The sequence below is a fragment of the Narcine bancroftii genome, chromosome 3, assembly GCF_036971445.1.
Source record: "Narcine bancroftii isolate sNarBan1 chromosome 3, sNarBan1.hap1, whole genome shotgun sequence".
Classification (NCBI taxonomy): domain Eukaryota; kingdom Metazoa; phylum Chordata; class Chondrichthyes; order Torpediniformes; family Narcinidae; genus Narcine; species Narcine bancroftii.
In genome coordinates this window covers 353,484,625-353,506,417 of record NC_091471.1, presented here as the reverse complement: position 1 = coordinate 353,506,417, position 21,793 = coordinate 353,484,625, and the positions used below count along the sequence as shown (strand labels likewise).

Sequence of the window (21,793 nt, the reverse complement as noted above, 5' to 3'; positions counted from 1 at the left end):
CCCTTTCTTTCATCCATGTGCCTATCTAAGAGTCTCTTAAATGCCCCTAATGTTTTAGCCTCTACCACCACCTGTGGCAAGGCATTCCAGGCACCCGCAACTCTGTGTAAAAAAAAAAAACATACCCCTCATGTCTCCCCTAAACTTTCCTCCCTTCACTTTGAACAGATGTCCTCTGGTGTTTGCTATTCCTGCCCTGGGAAAAAGATGCTGGCTGTCTACCTTATCTATGTCTTGCAAAATCTTGTAGACCTTTTATTAAGTCACCTCTCATCCTTCTTTGTTCGTCCCAGCTCTGCTAACTTTGTTTCACAAGATTTATTTTCCAATCCAGGCATCCTGGTAAATCTCCTCTGCATCCTCTCCATAGCTTCCATAACCTTCCTATCTTGAAGTGACCAGAATTGAACACAATATTCTAAGTGTGGTCTCACCAGAGATTTGTAGAGATGCAAGATCACCTCTCGACTCTTGAACTCAATTTCCCAACTTATGAAGCCCAGCATACCATAGGCCTTCTTAAATATCCTATCAACCAAGGTGGCAACCTTGAGAGATATATGGATCTTCACCCCAAGGGCCCTCTGTTTCTCCACACCATTAAGTATCTGGCCATTAACCCTGTACTCCACCTTCTGGTTTGACCTTCCAAAATGCATCATTCAACCAACCCTGGTTGTGCTCCAGCTCCTCCGTCAGAGACAAATCAACCCTGTGATGAGCAAGGTACTACCTTCCCAGTCCAAAGAGCTCTGGATATTGTTAAAGTCAAGTTTATTATTATCTGATGGTACAGGTACAACCTGACAAAACAGCATTCTCCAGTCCTCGGTGCAAAACAAAGATCAAGTGTTTCCCCCTTTACCCCAAATGTGTTGTCCCCACCGTCAGCCCCAAGCTGAGCTAACCCTGATCTTGCTAACCCCACATAACTTAGTTATACAATGGGTTTGTCAGATGGGCAAGGGAGGGAGTTATACACAAGATTCTGTTACAATCCCTGCTCAAAGTCACAAGTTTTAATCATGTGTTGGTGATCAACTCAAAGCACAGCAAGTGCTACAAGACAAAATGAACAGGTTAGCACCATACCAACGTACATTACTGGTCAGTTCATGAACAGTTCCATCTTTGGGCATGTTGTATTCTTTGTCTGGATCATTCTATGGAGTAAAACAGATTAAAAATGAAAGTTTGGTGATAACAGCAGCTCTTCCTCAAAGGATGAAAGCTAATATTAGTTAAGGAGATCATTTTAAAACAAAGTTTGTGTGTGTGACCTTCCACTACCCCCCAAATAAGGAAAACTTTTCAAGGAACACAAAAGAGAGAAATAATTAAAATCTTTGAGCGAGAGGTTTAACCAGGTTTGATGATGGATTTCAGTGGACTCGGGGAAATGCCAGAGTTCAGCAGTGGTTCACAGACATCAGATTCAGAATTTATTGTCATGAACATGTTGCAAAATTGATTGTTTTGCAGCACACAGTGCAAATATTGCAATAAAATTACATTTATAAAATAAATAAATTAGCGCAAAAATAAGAGGAAATGAGGTAGCATCTGTGGTTCATTGTCCATTCAGAAATCTGATGGCAGAGGGGAAGAAGTTTTGTTTGTGCCACTGGGTGTTCATCTTCAGGATCCTTTATCTCCTTCCAGATGGTAGCAGTGTGAAGAGGGCAAGGCCTGGGTGGTGAGGATTTTGATGATAGGGGCTGCTCATGTGCATAGGATATGTATAGGATAGGACCTTGGAGCTGTGCCTATGTGAAATCTTCAATCCAACACCAGACCAATCTCTCCAACACATTCCATAGTCAGTAAAGTCTGTGCTGATCAAACACCTACTTGCACTATCCCCATATTAAACCCATTCTCATCATCTCTCCCAGACTGTACCACTAACCTACATGCCAGGGACAATTTAAAATGGCCAATTAATAATATGGGTTCTTCAACACAAGTATCTTATTACAAATTAACAGTCTTTGAGTAACACAGTTAGTGTAGCAGTTAGTGCAACGCAATTGCAGCACCGGCGATCGGGACCAGGATTCAAATCCCGTGCTGTCTGTAAGGAGCTTGTATGTTCTCCCATGTTTGTGTGGGTTTTCCCCGGGTGTTCCAGTTTCCTCCCACCCTTCAAAATGTACCAGGGGTTGTAGGTCATTTGGGTGTAATTGGGCAGCACAGACTTGTGGGCTGAAATAGCCTGTTACCATGTTGTCTAAATTTTTTAATTTTTAATTTAAACTATTTAAAATTTCGTTCAAGATTGACAACATTTACAGAAGATTTTATTACATAAAAAACCGTTATGTGGCACAACTTGCCTTAATGCTATCTGCAAACTCTTCCAGTGCTTTAGCACCTGTGGTCTCCATAGAAGTGATAAGTACTGGCAACTTATTCTTGGTGCTGGCAGCTGTGCCCTGCACAAAGCAAGCAGAGCAGAAACATTGAGCTAAACACAAGATGGAACACATTTGTCCAGGAACAACAGACTTCAAGCCCCACTTTCCCCAGTAACTATCATCCATGAAGGCAAGTCAAGGTCAAATCTAGGTTGTCTGCTCCACCACTTCAAATGCTTGGAGGCTGGCTTTTGAACCCAATGGCAGAAGATAGTCACCTAAGAGCGTGGCACATTAGTTAGAAACGTGCCAGAGAGAAAGAAACAGGTTGGAGGCATAGCATTGTAAGACCCAGAATTCACCAGGGGCTTAACTCACCTCCACAGGCCAGGTGGGAAGGCACCAATGCAATACAGTACAGTGTATTGGCTGGTCAAATATGGAACAAGCACGGTTTGTGTAGCAGTTAGTGCAATGCTTCTACAGCACTAATGACTAGGGTTCAAATCCAGCACTGTCTCTAAGGAGTTTGCATGTTGTCCTCGTGTCTGCATGGGTTTCTTCCCACCTTTCAAAACAAACTGGGGTTTGTAGGTCAATTGGGTAGCACGAAAGGGCCCGTTACTGTGCTGTATGAATAAATTTTTAAAATTAAAAGATTTCCTTCTCTTCTTGCTATACAACTGTACCTCAAATAGGATCAGCTGGCTAACCTTTAGCAGCTTAGTTTCCCAGTGGATAGAGGAGAAGGTGCTTCTGAGACCCGATCCTCCCAGCATTACACATTTTTAAGATATAACTGCACTCACCTGTAGAACTTGATCAAATTCCTGTTTCATCAGCTTGAGGTGCTTAAGAATCGGGAATATGGTTAGGACAGCAGAGTAATCATGTCTCATGATAGCCCTGCGCGCTGTAGACACTATGTTCTCTCCTTCCACCATTAGGGAGTCCAAAGCTTCCTGTAATAGGAATAAATCAAATCCAGCCACAGGCTCCGGTATCCAAGATGAAAATATTTGTTCTTCCCTTTCAATATAAACTGATTCACCCATCGAAACAGAAGAGCCTACCCATTTAACAATTTCAAAGAAACTTCACCTAGACTGACACATTCTGAAAACAGAATAATGGTACAGTAAAACCCCCAGTATCTGGCACCTACAGGGATTGGTAGATGCCAGATATGTGAATTTTCCAGTTGCTTGAAACTCATTCTTACAATGCCTAACTAATACACCTGCATTAAGAATAAACAGTTCAAAAGACAGTGTAAGATGCAATTTGAAAAATCAATATTGTAGTCCTTAATTATGTAGTTTTCCTTAATCAAGTAATTCCTGTAACTTACAAAATTTAAATTTGAACCCTAGGCGCTAGCGCTCTAACAGCATTCCGCTAACCACTATGCAAACCGTGCCATCATTCTAATTAAACCCCCTCCCCAAAGTTTACAGATAAAGCCTTTCTAATATACTTAACATATAAATTAAGATAAAGAATCTTACTAGGCAGGGATAGGAAGACACTTTGGGAGAGCTCCCCCAACAGTGAGTGGCATTGACTAGTTCTCATCTGGGTGCCGCCATTTTATTCAAACACAACTTTATTGAAACTTTATTCAAACAGCTGCTGCAGGCAGGGCATGACCGGGGCACTCCACTGGCTGAATGTTCCCCATATTCTCCAAAGGGTTGTGTATTGCTTCGGAGAACATTTACTTTTAAAACTTTAAACTTTTATTTAAAATTGTATTTATTCTTATTTATTTTATTTTCTATTTATTTATTTCATAGTTTGCCACTTGCTTGAATTCCAGATGACAGGGATCATACTGTACAGATAAAGTTTATGCAGGTTGACCCAGTGGAGAAAACCTTGCAGTCCATAGAGCCTTCCAGAAATACAGAATCCACCAAAGGATTATTTAGAGATGTCATCACTGCAGTGTAGGAGGCATGGCAGATATTCTGCACAGGACCAGATCCCACACAAGACAAGGGACTCTATTCTCAGAACTTCAATCAGAACAAACACAGGTAAATAGGGTGGTGACAAAGGCTCTGGCACACTTGCCTTCATAGGTCACAGGGTACTGAGTTCAGGATCAGGGACCTAACGATACAACTGTACAGGGTGTTGGTGAGATAGCACAGAGGGTTGTGCTCAGTTTTGGTCACCCAGTCATAGGAAAGATATTGTTAAAGCTAGAAGGGGTGCCGAAGAGTGGAGTTCCACAAGAATCGGTTTTGGGACCCCTGCTCTTTGTGATTTTAATGAATGACTTGGACAAAGAAATAGAGGAGTGGGTCAGTAAGTTTGCAGATGACTCGAAGGTTAGAGGCATTACAGATAGTGTGGTTGCCAGAGGTTGCAATAAGATATAGTTTATGGAAAAGTGATGGATGGAGTTCAATCCAGATAAGTGAGAGGTGAAGCACTTTGAAAGGTCAAACTTAGAAGGTGGAGTATGTGGTTAAAGGTAGGATTCTTAGCAACTTGCAAGAACAAAGGGATCTTGGGCTCTAAATCCATAGATCCCTCAAGGTTGCCACTCAGGTTGATCAGATGTTTAAGGCGGCATGAGGTGTCCTAGCCTTCATTAGTTAGGGATTGAGTTCAAGAACCATGGGGTAATGACTCAGCTCTCTAAAACTCTGGTTAGAACAGAGTTCAGATCAGATTGCCACATTTGGAGAGAGTGCAGAGGAAATATACAACAATGTTTCCTGGATTAGAGAAACAAAGTTGACCTAGCTAGGACTTTTCTCTTTGGAGCGACAAAGGATAAGAGATGACTTCATAGAGGTATACAAGACATTGGAGGGCAGAGGATGGACAGCGAGCACCTTTTTCCCAGGTTGACAACAGCAAGTACCAGAGAGCATCTATTTAAGGTAAATGGAGGAAAGTTTAGGGGAGATGTCAGAGATACATTTTTTTTTTGCTCAGAGAGTGGTAGGTGCCTAGGATGCATTGCTGGAAGTGGTGGTGAAGGCTGGTACAACAAGGTCATTCTAAAGACTGGGCACATGGTACAAGAACAATAGGTTATGGGTACAAGGAAGGGAAAGATAGATTGTTGTTGAATGGGTATATTCAGATTGGCACAACATTGTGGCCTGAAGGGCCTGTACTGTGCTGTAATGTTTGACATTGCACAATAGGTTTTAGTTACAAGGAGACACTGAATCTTTTCTTCTTGGGGTGTAGGAAACTAAGGGGAGGCATAATCGAGGTTATAAAATCAGGAGGGCAGAGAGAAGGTAAATAGTCAAAGCTCCCTCCTCCCCCCAACCAGGTTAGGGGAATCCAAAATTAGAGGGTATAGATTTAAGTTGAGAGGGGAAAGATTTAAAAAGGGACCCCGGGGTCACCTTTATCACACAGTGGGTGGGAGTGGAGTGTTATATATGGTACAAGCTGTTGACGGAAATGGTAGAAATGGGGACAATGTGACATTCAAAAGGCATTTAGACAAGCAGATGACTGGGTTGAAGGGCGTGTGCTATAGAACCCCGTCATATTTCAATCAGAACATTACAGCTTCAGCCTTAACCTTGGTACTGAAAAACTGACGAAATACTTTCCAAGGAGAAAGATCCCATGAGACAAAGTGAAGGGAGGAAAGTTTGGGGAGACATCAGGGTTATCTAGAATGCCTTGCCAGGGGTGGTGGTGGAAGCTGAAATATTAGGGGCGTTTACAAGACTCTTATACAGACACATGGATGAAATAAAAATAGAGGGTTAAATGGTAGGAAGGGTATAGTATTTTTTTGGTAGGAATATATAGGTCAACACAACCTATGTTCTAAAGGGTCCTGACTCAAAATGTTGACTGGCCATTATTGTCCATGGATGCAACCTGACCTGCCGAATCAGAATATGTTTAAATTGATTTAATGGGGAAATAGCAAGAAGATGAATAGCTGAGAAACCCACCTGTATCAGGGAGTCAAAGGTTCTCTTCTGGTGATGCTCAGGAATGATCTCCATCAGCAACTGGTACTCACTTTGTGCCATCTTTACAAAAGCACTGATGGAGTGAATGTATGAATCAATTTCACTGTCCGTTAAATCCTCCTTCCCTGAGTATACAAGAAAAATAAATAAGAACCTAAAAGAAGACATGACAATATTGCCAATGCAAGATTAATACTTATCCTGCCCAAGCTTACACTGTCAGATCACCTTCTCCACATTGGCTGCTGTTTTTGAAGGCAATGTACTTATAGGCAGTGCTGCCTGATGGGGACAGGGAAAGTGGTGAGATGGGCTTCAGATCCTAGGGATGGAAAACCACCAAAATATAGGCACGGGAGGAAAGCAAACAGAACTCAAGGGCAAGAATTCCTCTGAAAGCTTGACAATGGCTTTAAATCCAGAATCTTCACATTAGCAATCATCTCACATGGCTGAAAGAGGACATTTATCCTACTATCCCTAGGATTACATCATTAGGTTACTTTTTAAAAACTACATTTGGCACAGTACACCAAAATATTTTAAAATGTCATTTTAATGAAAAATGCTCGATAATAAATTTAAACTAAATCAGGAAAGATATTTAAATTATGTTTAATGAATTTTTCCACAGCAAATGAGCTATGGAGGTGAGGAATCTTGACCAAGTTGAACATCTCCAGTAGAGACTGCTGTTTAGCTGCAAGGACCATTAAAAAGAACAGCAAGTGCTGGAAATACCCAGATTGTCAGGTGAGGAAATTGCCATTTCAGATCAATGACCTTCCACGTGAGAAAACAAACACGCTTTAGGGCGGCATGGTAGCGGTTAGCGCAATGCTGTTACAACGCCTCAGTGTTACAGTGACTCAAGGTTTGAATCCACGCTGTCTGTAAGGAGTTTGTACGTCCTCCCCATATCTGCGTGGGTTTTCCCCAGGACTCCTGTTTCCTCCAACTTTTCAAAACGTACCAGGGTTGTAGGTCAATTGGGTGTAATTGGGCAGCACAGACTTGTGGGCCAAAAGGGCCTGTTACTGTGATGAATGTCTAAATTTAAATTTAAAAATATTGTTTCCGAGGAGGGGGGAGGAGAATGGAGAAAGTGGAGGGAAAGCCTACAATTAGCAAGAAATTGAATTACAAAAGGTGGTATTGAAGGCGCTTGTTAATCATAGCTTATTTGCTGAAAAAGGTGCAAAAAGACCAAATAAAACAGAGAAAAAACATAAATGATAAAACACCTAAGGTTCAGAACAAAACAGGGGCTGGAGATGGGAAATAAAAGATGCTGAGTACGCAGGTTTGGCAGGAATGTTGCTATCAGGCTGGCCACTGGAGTATTCCAGTCCCAGGAGTACCCCAGTGGAAGGGGAGCTGCTGTTCCTCCAGTTCATGTTGGTGCCCTTCCGTCAAAGCAAGAACTGAGAGCAGAGTTCAAGTGACACACAACTGGAAGCTCAGCTTCCCCCATGCAGACTGAATAGAAGGGTTGTGCAATTCAGGCATCAGATTAGTGTGTTGTTTTTACCCTGGTACAGAGACCGCCCTAATGAGCATGCAGTCTGGAAATAGTTCACGTGGAAAGTGACTGAGATCTTTGTGGGTGGGGATGGTGAAAAGGTTGCAAGAGCATCTCACCATGGTTGCACAGAGTGGAGTGGGTTCTGGGAGTGGAGTGTATCAACAAGTGGTAAAAGTGGTAGAACGCTGGAAGAGGTGGCCTCTCAATAAAAGAGCCAGATGTTTTACAACACCTTCAAATGTGGAGGCTGGGGAGATGGAAGGAGAGGACAAATGCTCGACTATTCATTTTCTGGCTGAAAGGATAGGTGGTAAGGGCAGAGGTGTGGGACAGAACAAGGGCTACCGAGAACCCAGTGAACTATGATAGAGGGAAGCATGGCAAAGGAGAAAAGATGCTGCCAAAACTCATGTGGAAGAGTTTGACATCAGAATGGATACAACTCCTGAGAAATTGGGAAAATGCCAGAAGGTGGTGAATCTGATAAAATTAGTTATCACAGAGGGCAGTGTAGGCCAAAAGACTGGGCATATTTAAAGAGGAAGTTGATAGGTTCTTGATTAGAAAGGGTATCAAAAGTTATGGGATTGAAAGGAAAAAATACATAAGCCATGATTCTGAATGGTGGAACAGACTTGATGGGATCAATGGCCTAATTCTGTTCCTATATCTTATGAAAACCTTAACAGTAGGCAAGTGGAAGGAGAGGTAGCCACAATCGCTGGGGGAGCCTGGTATTTGTAGTAAAGGATATTGGTCATTAATCAACACAAGTTGAAGAGAAAGTCAAGAAAGGAAGGGAATGAGTCAGACTTTCACTGACCTTTCAAAGAGAGGCAAAAACACAATGCTGGAGAAATTGAGCAGGTCAAACAATGTACTTGATATAGCAAAGATACACAATCAACGTTTTGGGCCTGAGCTCTTCATCAAGGCATGAGCAAAATGGTGGCAGGTGCCAGAATAAAATGGTTGGGGCAGGAGAACAGGACCATAGGCAAGAGATGGATGAGGGAGGGAGGGCACAACAGCAAACAGGAGGAGGAGGTATGGCTCTGTGAATGGAGAGGGTGGAGATCTGAGGGCAAGGAGACAGAGGGATCGGAAAGAGAGGGAGAATGGGGAGAAGGGTAGCAGAAACCAGAGGTCAATGTTCATGTCAAGGTTGGAGAGAGGCACAGGTGGAAAATGTTGCAAATCAAAATGATTTTCAAAATGCAATGTGGTTGGGTTTGGTAGAGTTTCCCCACTATTTCTTACATTGGAAAATAGATTTGTCAATTAAAACGCTTGTTTCATAAAGGAATTGCAGAAAAATTCATAAATTGAGGAAATTCAATACATTCCCAGCCAAGATCAATACAATTATGGATATTGAGAGAAAGCAGATAGGAAAGTGGACAGGGCCAGCTATTATCTTATTGAATACTGAACTAATTACTCCTGCAATAGGTGCTCAGTGGTCTCTTGACTCAGCCGAGAAAGAGACCACTGGCATTTCACTGGCTATAGAGGGAGAGAAAACACTGACTGAATCCAGAGAACTTGGAATATTATGCACTATATAATAGCATAGTACGCAATTACTTTAATTGAAAAAGGAATCTAAGGAAAAGAACCAAATACTCCAAAGTTAAGAGTCCCAACAGTACATAATGTAGCAATGACTCTGATAGGCTAAATGTCATTCATATAAAGAACAGAATTTAAAATAAAAATCACATGATCCAAAACATCCACACCCCTATCTTGATCTTCATTTTCTCTCCTGTTCATCAAAGATGACTGTGTAGCAATCACCTCTCACACCCCTCCAGGCTGAATGCTGACCCCCATCCCCTTCCGACAAGATGCCTCTCTCAGTCATCATTCAAACAGTGCAATCAAAATCACCCAAGACCTGCTCATTTCACCTTCTGCCAATTGAGACATGCTGTTGAGCCCACGACCACCACGCGGAAGTTAAAAAAAAGCAGCACAGAAAAGCCTCCCATTCACCCTTCTTCTTCATCAGATTCAAAAAGTTAAGAGTTCTTTCCACATTGCAAATATCATTGTTAGGAAATAAACAATTAAAGCAGAATGTTGAACTGTTTATATTGACCACACATTGGCTATTTGGACTTGGTCAATACTCATTACTACACATCCCCAATTATGGCAAAGGAAGTACTAAAAGAGGCAACAGTCTCAGCATGAACCACATGTCCTACAGAGGTTGATCTATTGTTGTATGAACAGATGAAGCTGTAGTATAGTTCACAGAATGCAGGGGTTGAATGACCTCACCCCATGTTCCTGTTCCAGTGAGAAAACATTTGCTCCTTCTACCCTATCTCTCAATGTGGCAGGGGATGAAGATCAGGGTGGGGTTGAGGATTAAAAATTTCAAATAAAAGACATCAGACCAGTTGTGTAGTAGAATGGAATATAGACTACACAGAGCCAGATTTGCAGGGTCTTTCACTGCCTAGCACCATCCCAAAGTTGCACCTAACAAGCTCTTCTGAAATGCAGTTACAGTTGCATTATTGAAAATGTAGCAGCAAGTATGGACATAGCAAGCTTCCACAAAACATAATTAAAGGATGCCCTGCTTTAATTGCACCGTTTACATGGGTAACATCACAGATGAAGACACCTCCAATACTCCCTCAGACCTGCACAGAAATGTCACCCCAAATCTGGAGGGCGACAACTTCAGACTGGCATTGGCTGTGGCATGGGGTAGCATACTTGAGCTTACAGCAGGCAGCTATGGCATGGAGCACCTGATGCTCCATGCACCCATCAAACATCCTCATCTTGGACAATAGGTGCTAACCTCTTGCCATCACAAGGTGCTGGTCCAGATTTAACAGTTCCTCAACAGTATTGTAGAAATTGTAACTGCAGGGTGCAACTATGTAGTGGTTGTTACAGCATGAAGAGTTAGTACTTCTCTATGCAAAATACAAGCTCTGACTTTCATGAAATCCAAGAGATCACTTTGGTCTTCAATTTCAAAACATGGAAACAGTTTCAAGCAATTACCATATAGAGTATTTTTTTTACTCTGATGACAAAATGACACAGGCAGGAAATTTTATGATATTCTAAAAATTATATTGTACAATTTAGGAAATATTACCTAACACCATTATGATGGACAAGGAACTCATCATTTGACTATTTTTTGACTATACCACAATGGAATGGTGCTGAACACCTATCACAAAAGATTTAGTGGACAAAGGGCTGAATGAAAAATTGATTAACAACTTCACCCACCCTTCTCTATCCAGATGTACCTGGTTAACCATGGTTGGCTGCACAATCCCTCCACTCACCACTCAGTGAGAGATGGAGGAGAGGGTTGGGGAAATGGTAGAGATGAGCAGCCATGAAAGGATAATGGAGATGAAGAGAAGGCAAAAGATCAACATGAAAATGTATGCCAGGTAAATTATTCAGCAATTAAAAATTTGAACTGTTATTTTCATGCTAAAATTAAAACATTGTTAAACAAAAAAAGTTGAAGGAGCTTGGCTTTTTTTGTTCTTAAAGTAATATGCAACTTACCCATGGAAAGGCCATGCTTCTCATTCAGCTGATCTGAGAGATGTTTAACTCGCAATTCGTGATCATGACCTGGTCAGACGTTAATTAGCAGAAACAGAAGGGGTTGATCCAGAGCTGCTGAAAGGGACTGACTTTGGGCACATATGGAAATTCTCAAAGAAAACCCTCCCAATCAGTTACCAGACTTTAGAAAGGAGCGTAATCTAACAAGACCATAAATAAGTAAATTGTTTAAAGCAAATTTGTGCAGTTTCATTTTTTTTAAATGTCAATCAAAATGCAATTTGTACAGGACTTGGTCAGAGATAGCCAAATTCACAAACAGGTCAGGGAGGAAGGCAAAGTATATTCAAGTCCCTTTCCTACCCATTTTCCAAATTACAACTTCCTAATTTCCATATATTCACCAAGCGTGAAGTGGATTAGAGGGCAATGATAATTGTGCCAAGACACACAAGATAATTAATCTCCCATTTTAACATCATCCATAATTATGTAGAATTAAACTAGCTAATAATCTCACCACCCCAATGACATCCATCCTGCCACTGATGTTACCATGCATCTACTGGAAGAGTTTTAAGATTTTTTTTTAAATGTTGCAAATCACTACAAAATGCAAAATTAAGTATTTAGTTGGGGAACTTTGAACTGGATATTTTAACCTTTATATTAAAATAATTACAAAATTATTGGCTTTAGAATACTCTCTGCCATTCATGTTACAAAATCCTCCCCAGAATCTGGAGTACCCTCTGCTGTTATCTACAATCTAATAATTCTATCCTCGGTTGTAGGACCTTCTCTGTTCATCCTGAAAGGTTCCTGCATCACTGCCCATAACACATCTGATTCTCGTTTCGATTGCTTGTGGTGGAGAATTTTTTCCATTTAATACTTCCTTCTCGAGCTCATTAATGAATCATCTCTCTCCTCTCATCCTTCCTTTGGCTATACTAACAGAGTGACTACTGGACTTGGACCAAGCCTGGAACCTGGCAGAAACAATTCTCTGCAGATTCTTGCAAGATTCAGACTCCCATCTAAAGTTTTTGAGGCATCGATTAGGTAAGGTATGTGGAAGGCGCATGAGAATTCTTAGAAAGCACAGACATGGTTAATGAAGTGCAAGGCTTTGTAGTAAAGGCAAGAAGCAGTGCATCCAGGGTCAAGGAAATGATTACCTTCAATGGGATTGAGATTAGAAACACCCTTTTTGCCATCCAGCCCATGCTGAGAATATTGTTTCAGAAGGTTCTGAGCCTTACGAATTGTGCCTGTTACCACAGTGATGCAGAAAAGACAAGACCTAGGCAAATCAGTGAGAAACACCAGATCCCTGCCACCAACACCACTCTACGACCAGAGTATTTGCTAGTAAATTCTCACACCAAAATAGATGTTAAAGCAGAACAAAAAGCTACTTAATACAGACATCAAAAACTATAACAGAATAAAATCATACAAAATTAGATAAGTTTTTAACAATTTTAAAACAATGTTACATTCTATTTAAAAATGTCTACTTTTTACAGCTCCTAAACCTTTGACCACAACTAAAAAAAATTTCAAATTACTTGTTCAACTCTCCACTTCTCCTCATCAAGACTTTGCTCAATTATAGTGTAGAAAACTCTGGAGAAATGACGACAACCTTGTGTACAACTTCCAGTTCGTTGAAATCCAGCACCACAATTTCCAAACTAGAATTTACAAGTTATCTTTTAATCAACCACACTAAATTGTGCCCTCGAAATTTAATACAGAATCAATTTCAACCATCACTTGCACAAATATAAAGAACGGAGTTGGGAGGTACCAAGATGGGACAGCACCTTTAGCGAAGTGCCTAGCGTGACACTGTTTCGGCGCCAGCTACCTGGGTTCGAATCCAGTACTGACTGAAAGTTGTCGATATGTTCTCCCGGTGCCTGCGTGGGGTTTCCCTGGGTGCTCTCGTTTCCTCCCACCTTCCAAAACTTTAACTGGGTGCCACGGGTTTAAATGGCCAGAATTGGCTTCTATGGTGTTGTAAATTTAGAACAATTACTCTTGGTATTTGCCAATTAAGGCTTTGGATAGAGAACTTAACATCGGTTTTAAAAACTCTCTCTGTTTAAAGTCAGAGTTCATCATCTCCTAGCTTCTACCACCTGCACAGTGGGTAATCCTGGCACTCCCTGCACCCAACCCATGACACAAAATGTCAATGTCAAATAGTGAGGTATTTAATGCTGTTTAATGCATTAACTGCTCTCATCATCCATTATCCTCTTTAGAGGATGGGATTAGTCTTTTCTGCTAGCATGAAGCCTCCACCATCTTCATCAGCAACATCAGATATTAACAGTAATATGTCCAAATAGGAGGAAAATTGGACTTACAAGCAGTCATAAATTAGTTAAAGTGTGAAATTCCCTATGGCAACTGCATCAATGATTGACCTGGATTAAGCAACACAATAGCCAATTCCCTATCCAATTGTCTGACAGTCTTGAATGAAAAAAATCACACGTGAAAAATGAGAATCGGCTGTGAATTTTTCTTGGATCTGTGAAGCAAGCAAAAGAGCCAAACTTCCTGTTGCAATGTCACCGACCTATCTCTGGAAAAATAGAACCATAGTCATTTTTAAATGTCCAAAATTTCTCCAAAGTTTTCAGACATATTTTGAGTTTTAATGGCACTAAATCACCCAAGGTTAGTCAGTCAGCACAAACACCACAGATTACGCAGCATCACTTTGCATTTGCTAGAAGCTTTTAAATGAGACAAATTGCAAACTGGATACTTTCTCCCTGCAATAGAGTTGAACGTGTACCACTAGCCATGGACACAGCACTCGAGTGCGCAAAGACGGGCAAGGCTTAAAGGGCACAGATAAGCGTGGTTTACCTGGGATGTAGACTGCAATTCATCAACATAAAGGGAAATCAAGAAAAAAAAGCAGTTAGTGATGAATAAAGGACTCTCTTATTGAAGAAACACACTCCCCCACACAAAAAAAGCAGAACATTTTGGTAATTGATATTTTGGACCAGAGGAAAGAACAGCCTAAAAAAAATGTTGTGTTCCCCTGGATTAACATCCCATAGTGGACTTGTCCAAAGTAGAAAGATGATAGATGATGGAGAGAGATACACACCTGGTCTCTTGATGGCCTTTTTACTGGGGGTATCTTTCCTTTTGTTCTGCATGGCAGGGGAATACAGTATACCAGAGGACGAGCTGTTCTTACGGAAATGCTCTTTCAGACCTTTGATTGAGCGATCCAGCTGGTTGGAACGAATTTGATAGTACACATTCATAAAATCTGTAAGGGAGATTGTACAAGTCAAGGTAAATGCAGATAATTTAAATCACAGGTATATTCATACTTTCTTTTCTTAAATCAGTATCTTAAAAAAAAAGTTAACGCCGTTGTTGCTGCTGTTACGGCAACAATGCTGTGTACCTGGGAGGTTCTATGGCCCAGTTGTTATGTTGATGGCTTCATGCAGGATTTAAATGGCCTGTAGAAGGAGCAGGTATTTTGTGTTCAAAACATTGCCTAACCCTTGGAGATCTGTGCCCAAGAAGGAAACACCCATGCCTGGCAGCAGATCCGGAGGGTTGTGAGGTCTGGGAGATTAGCAGATCAGCAGAGAGCCACAATGGGAGAACATCCCCCTGCTGAGAAAGAGCAGTCTTACAGAGGAAAGTGATCACAGCCGGGGACCAGCGAGGGCTTCAGAGCTTGAAGGACTCACAGAAAGCTGCAGGAGATAGGCTTGTGAGAACCCAGTATCAGGACCAGGAGTCATGAGGTGGATGATAGCAAGAAGCAGTCCTGAAGGCCCTCAAGCACTGACAACTTCCTAATCGCATTGGAGGTTCAGAACTGGGAGCTCAGGTTCATCATTAAAGTGGACAAGAGGCAGGGCAACTGCAAATGCAACACCAGGACTGGTTTGTGAAAAAAAAATCAAATAGTAAAACCCCTGTTATCCAGAATTCAAGTAACCGGTAGCCTCAAGCAACAGGCAAAAAATTGTGGAAATAGGTTAAAAAAAAAATACAGCCGTTAGTTCGCCAATCACGCAACACGCAACTTCAAGCAACTGGAAAATACACTTATCGGGCATCTTCCAATCCGCATAAGTGCCAGATACAGGGGTTTTATTGTAAGTATGGTAACTTATGACCTTCCCTCACAGGAATCCATTATAAATACAAATGCTCAACACATTGTTTAAAATCAGAACATTAGATTTCCACTTTATTTCATCACTGGCTGACTTTTGTAAAGGAGACACCTCACACTCCTTTCCCTGCAAACGGTATCTAATTACCTTCCGACTATTCTCTCATTTCACAGTCTCAGTTCTGGCATCTTCCCAATGGTTTGAAAAAGTTATATGAAAGGAAGCTCAATATCAACCAAACAATCGATTATTTTTGAGGTAGTTGGAATGAAAATTGGAAAAAAAAGGAAAGAGAAAGCAAGAGGAAGCAGTGGCAAGGTTCCCAAACGGCTGACTAATTGAACAACTGCTGTCCCCTCCCTCCTTTCTCCACCTATCACCTCCTGACTTTGCCGACCCCCCCCAACCCATTTTGTTCGGACATCTGCTGGCATTCTCTGATACCTTGATGAAGGGCTCAAGCCTGAAACGTCAGTTCTGTATTTTTCCCTTTGCTACATAAAAGACATTGTTTGACCTGTTGAGCTTCTCCAGCATTTTGTTTTTACTTCAACCACAGTGTCGACAGAATTTTGTGATTTACTTTTAACGTTTGGAAATGGCCATTTATTGACACAATTTATTGACACGAACTTATGTCATTCATTTTTTTTTTGTTTTGTGGCAGCAGTATTGTGCAGAACAAGGTGCAAAATTTCAATTCCATCAAGTTTTTTTTAAACTAGTCCAAAAAGAAAAGAAAAAGTGAGGTAGTGTCCAAAGGTTCATTGTCCATTCAAAAATCTGACAGCAGAGGGGAAGAAGCTGTTTCAGTACCATTGGGTGCTTGTCCTCAGACTCCTGTATCTCCTTCCTGATGGTAGCAGTGAGAAAAGGGAGGTGCGGATCTTTGATGATAGAAGGGAAACTAGATTTTTATTCAACACCTAATTAATTAATCAAATTAAAATTTTTAGAACATGAACTCAGGCCTCCCAATCATTTCTTCAGGTTTCCGAATTCAATTTATAATTAGAAGAATTTCACACCCCTTGAATGGCTGAAAACATCAAGTTAGAAGAGGAACCAAAGCAGGAAAGTAGGGAGAGTATTTTAAACCATTGCACCACTGGACGTACCTAGGTTTCTCCCATAATCTACCAGCCACACCGAAATACGAATCAAGTCATGCAGTATATTTTCAGGAAGATGCTCTAGTGGCACTTCATCTGTGGTCTCAATGTCATCATCTCCTGTGATCAAGTCCAGGATGACAACAGGTGGCACTGGCTTGCTGTTGCGAGTTAGGAGATTTCTGAACTCTGATTCCAAAGATTCCTTGCCTTTTTCAAAGAGAAATTTCTGTAAAACACAAAACAGAATCATCATTCTTTGAAGAACAGAACTAAACTTTTGCTGCAGGACAACAATAATTGAAGGGGTTTGCTATATATACGACTTCTGCAACTAACCTTAGCTAAAACCTAATGCACGGTTCATGTCTGATACCTTTGAATGCACAAAGCATCACTGTCAAGCCTGATTAGTCATTCAAACCTGTCTATCATAGAGAGGGATGATTCACAGTGAGAACAACAGCTTTCTTGTCAACCAGAACACGCCAAACAGAAGTATTGAATCTAGACCTTTTAACCCACTTTGCTTTTTAATCCATTTATCCAAGTAATCTCAGTCAGACTGGAATCCATTGACCGCCTTTGAGATCTTTGGGAAACTGAGAAATGACACACAAATGCAGACTGCCATTATTTGAGGACTGATTCATCCAGAAACAGACACATCTCAAATTCCATGTGCATTAATTGATAAAGAAACAAAAGATGCAGATGATGGGACATTGAACAAACCAAGAATTGCTGGAGGAACCCAGCAGGCCAACTGATAGAGGTCCTTACGGCCATCTTTAACATGTCACTGCAGCAGTCCATCGTCTTCACGGGTGTCAAGACAGCCACCATCATCCCAGCACCAAAGAAAGCAACAATAAAGGGCCTAAATAACAGGCTTTAAGCATCTGGTGATGGAATGCATAAAGCACACCACCCAAAGACACTGGACCCATTTCAATTTGCCCACAGACAGAAATGGTCCACTGATGATGCAATAGCCTGGTCCCTTCACTCTGCCCCATCCCACCTTAAAAGCAAGGTGCTATTGATTGACTTCAGCTCAGTGTTTAATACGATCATACCCCACAGGGTTGTGGAGAAGCTGTCCTCAATGGGACTCATCACCTCTCTCTATTCTGGACTTCCTATCGGAAAGAATACACGCTGAGCAGTGGTGCACCTTGGGACTGTGTACTCAGCCCATTTTTGTGCATGCTACTGACCCACAACTGTAATGCCAGATCCAGCACCAGTCATCAAGTTTGCAAGTGACATGACTACAGTCGGCCTCATCAGTATCACCGATGAGTCACACTACAGAGAAGAGATGAAAAATCTCTGGAAATGGTGTGAGAATAACATCACAAGTCTCAATGTGGGCAAGACAAAGGCGATGATTGTGGACTTCAGGTTGACCAGGGATGACCACCATCAACTACACATTAATAGCTTGGTAGTGGAGAGAGTAGAGAGCACCAAGTTCTTCGGAGTTCACCTAAGGAGTGATCTATTTTGGACACAAAGCATCTCTCTCACTTGTCAGGAAGACGCAATAGCAACTGCACTTCCTGAGAAGACTGAGGTGGGCAAGACTACCGGCCGCCATCCACTCAACGTTCTACAGGAGGTCTATCGAGAGCTTCCTGGCCAGCTGCATCACAGTGTGATACAGCTGCTGTAGAGAATCACATCAGAGGTCAATCCAAGGGACCAAAAGAGCAACAGAGAGAGAATCACTGGGGTCTCTACCCCTGCCCCACCAATGGGATGGGATTTAAGAGGATCGTTGTCAAAAGAGGGCTCGCAAAAATCAGTATGGACCCCTACTTCCCAGCATACACCATCTTCCAGCTACTCTTGTTGGGAAAGAGATACAGGAGCATCACAGCTTCTTCCCATAGGCAGTGAAGCTGCTCATACAAATCCTCCATAATTCAATAGTATATTTAACAATATATATTTATTTTAATAATTGTATATTCATACTGTGCCTATGCATCATTTGCCTGTATGCGTGTTTGCAGTGTGCAATGAAATGCAGGTTGTAGTTGTACAATGGGATTATAAATAAACTTTAATGATATACCAGTATATTTTATTACGTGGTATGAGTTAGTTCAAGCACTTCCTCTCCACCCCCCCCCTCAAATTTTTTTGTCATTGTTGACTTAAGGGGCTGAATAGCCAACTTCAGTCATTATGAGCGGCAACTTTTTTATTTGGAGGCTAATCTATGTCTGGAAAGACCAGCCAGAGAAAGCTATAGAAGCAGGTGGAATGTAATATTTGAAAGTCATTTGGACAGATATATGGAGAGGAAGGGCTTAGAAGGATATATTAACCAAGTCCAGGAAAATAGGACTACAGGTAGATTCCGACACGATGGGGTTGGGTTCCTGGACTCACATCACAAGTAGAAATTATCAATGCCCCGGCTGCTGGTGGGAGGCCAAGGTGGTGCTGGGTAACTAGAGACAGCAATGTCATCTCACAACCTACGTTGTGATTTGGAATGCATGTGCAGATTGCCATCCCTCTCTCTCCCCATCCCCAGCAACAACAATCTGAGCATACATTCCAAATCACCTTTTTTTAAAAAAAAAAAGCATTGGGTTCGTCAAAGTACGTTTCCTTGACGTCATTATAAGGAGCACGGAAATTATAACATTTAGGGGAGGTGGTGGCAAAGGGAACCGATCTATGTGCGCTGATTGAACAGAAGCATTTCCTTCAGAGAAGGAAAAGCAACCACGTTGATACAGGTCAACCCCAACTTAACTTTATTCAAAATGAATTCTGATCATCGTTAACTTTGAAATATTCTGTCAGAACATCGCAAGTCGGGGTCTATCTGTATTTGAACCAAAGGGGCTTTTCTATGACCACAAGCTATAAACCCAAATCACATTTACCAGCCAATTGTTTCATCCACTTACCACCCGATTCAACTCAGGGCTGTCTGGATTGTTGTCTTGGAAATATTCCACAGCTTTCTGAATCTTTGCCATACAGTTCAGGTACTCTTCTAGCCTTCCAGCGGGTCTGATCAGTGAGGACAGGAATTCCATAAATGAGTATTTTGAAAAATAAAGCTATTTACTGCTTTACAACTTCCAGTAAAAGTTCATACTGTCCCATCAACATTTTAAAGATAAGTTATTAACAAAAGCCCTTCCTTGTGATTTAATACAGGGCAAAATCCCTCAGTAAAAGCAGAACAGAAATTTACATGGCAGTACATCAGGAAAGAGAAAAATCATAAATGGAGTATTTTCTTACTGCTTTCAGTTATCCCTCATTCTGCCCAGCACCCTACCTTTACAAGCCTGTCATTCATGTAAAGCATAGAATAATTTTGAGTTAGATTAAAACAGAATTCAAATATTTTGCTGTCAATTGCCATGTTATAGATTAAAACTCATAAATAAGATTAAGCAAAGCTGGATGGATTAAATCATATACACCATGGCAAGAGATGGCAAGTTTGACATCAGCTACTGCACACTTACTGCTTTAATCCACAGCATGAACATTAATTAAATATGCTAAGCACTTAAGGGGAAACTGAATTTTGATCTTGCATTAAACCATTCAATCTCTCGTCTGAAAAAGTACTTCAAAACTTAAGGCTTAGATGATTAATAAATATTTTTAAATTAATGGTTGTAATAAATTAAACAGCTATCTAAAGTGCATAGTTGCATACATTAGGCAAATCAGAAGCTGAAATTCAACGGAGTAGAACAAAGTGTTAATCATTTCCAAGGTCCTTGCCTCTTCCCCAATTTCACACACAAAAGGTGGATTCTGCATTTCAACAGGGAGAGAGAATGAAAATGAAATCAATGAGAATAATTAAAGTCAACTGTGAGTGCTCCTGTTGACATTTGACAAAGGTCCCAAAGGCTTCAAAAATGTCGTTAAAGGCAAGCAGAAAACAAATAGCTTCTACAAAACTCAAGGCTGGATTTATATCTGTCAAAGACCTGCATTTTGAACTTTCCTCAAATATCCTTGCCTTTCTCTTTTGAGATACTTTCCAAGGTTTACTTTGTTGACTGATCTTTTTAGATTGCCTGTCCCAACATTTTCTCCTTTAGTTCAAAATTAAATATGTACCTGTTATGTGGCTATGTATTGTATATGCCAGTGTATAGGATGACTCCCAGATTTTCCACCTAAAATGAAGGTTTTGAGCTATACCTTTTTGAATAGGAGACAACCAACCCCCCCCAACCAGTGAAGCAATGCTGTCACTATATTTTAATACTAAATTGTCCTGTTAAAGTTTTAATTTTATCAGCATATTTTAAAATAAACCCCTGTTGGCTCCTGTAACAGTCCATTTAAAGCCTATACAAAGCTGAGGGCATTTAGACTGGGCAGATGGACCCTGTAGAGGAGTGCTGAGACTTTGTTGGAAATGCACAGCAATGCTCGTCAATGCACATGTATTATTTTCATTGCTGCTGTTTGCGAGGAGGTTAGCTGGGTGGAAGGTGCACCGAGAGGCTAACTAGGACACTTGTGTGGAGGTGAGTTGGTTTGTCAGTGTGAGGAAGGCAGTAGAATGTGCCTCGGAGCTGACCAGGACACTGGAGTTGGAGCCAGCAGGATAGGGGGAAAGATAGCAGCGATGTTAAGACTCTACTGTTTCCATTCATCGCTTTCAACCTTTATATGATTTTGCTTTTCATGATTGGTACAGATTGAATTGAACAGCTTTCAAATAATCTTTTTTTTTCAGATATTTGCAAATCAGACATTTTCTTCAAGCTCAGATACATAATTTTCCTAGGGCACCTGATGCAAACATTGTTGATTTTTATTTTTATTTAGCTTTTAACTTCACTCAAGTGTTGAGTTCTGTCTTTTGCCTCTCTCTCTCTTAGCCAGGCATGCGACATTATTTAGGTGGAAGGATGCTGCCCCGTCTACCCATGTTCAGTGGTCAAGGGACATTATGTCCTGTTTAAACCTAGAAAAGATTGTCGTAAAGGTCTAATATCCATTATTTATGATAAATTGGTAGGGTTAAGACATGCTCCCCCAGTTAAAATTAAAAATGCCTAAGAACAGGATTTAAACTTTT

At 41.0% G+C, this 21,793-nt stretch overlaps 1 protein-coding gene across 11 annotated transcripts in view; it reads right to left on the bottom strand.

The window, feature by feature from the left end:
- The window catches only part of exoc7 (exocyst complex component 7), a 58,329-nt gene that overhangs the window by 14,824 nt on the left and 21,712 nt on the right, over positions 1-21,793 (bottom strand). For 6 of the 11 annotated variants that reach the window (XM_069929857.1, XM_069929854.1, XM_069929855.1 and 3 more), the window contains exons 4-13: positions 19,638-19,743; positions 16,711-16,933; positions 14,554-14,721; positions 14,304-14,315; positions 12,593-12,685; positions 11,409-11,477; positions 6,302-6,447; positions 3,167-3,319; positions 2,337-2,435; positions 1,101-1,163 (exon numbers count right to left, since the gene is read on the bottom strand). In XM_069929857.1, coding sequence (XP_069785958.1) covers positions 1,101-1,163; positions 2,337-2,435; positions 3,167-3,319; positions 6,302-6,447; positions 11,409-11,477; positions 12,593-12,685; positions 14,304-14,315; positions 14,554-14,721; positions 16,711-16,933; positions 19,638-19,743 — 1,132 coding nt within the window. The remainder of the gene's footprint in view (positions 1-1,100; positions 1,164-2,336; positions 2,436-3,166; positions 3,320-6,301; positions 6,448-11,408; positions 11,478-12,592; positions 12,686-14,303; positions 14,316-14,553; positions 14,722-16,710; positions 16,934-19,637; positions 19,744-21,793) is intronic. The other 5 variants (XM_069929858.1, XM_069929861.1, XM_069929863.1 and 2 more) reach the window with 3 other exon arrangements.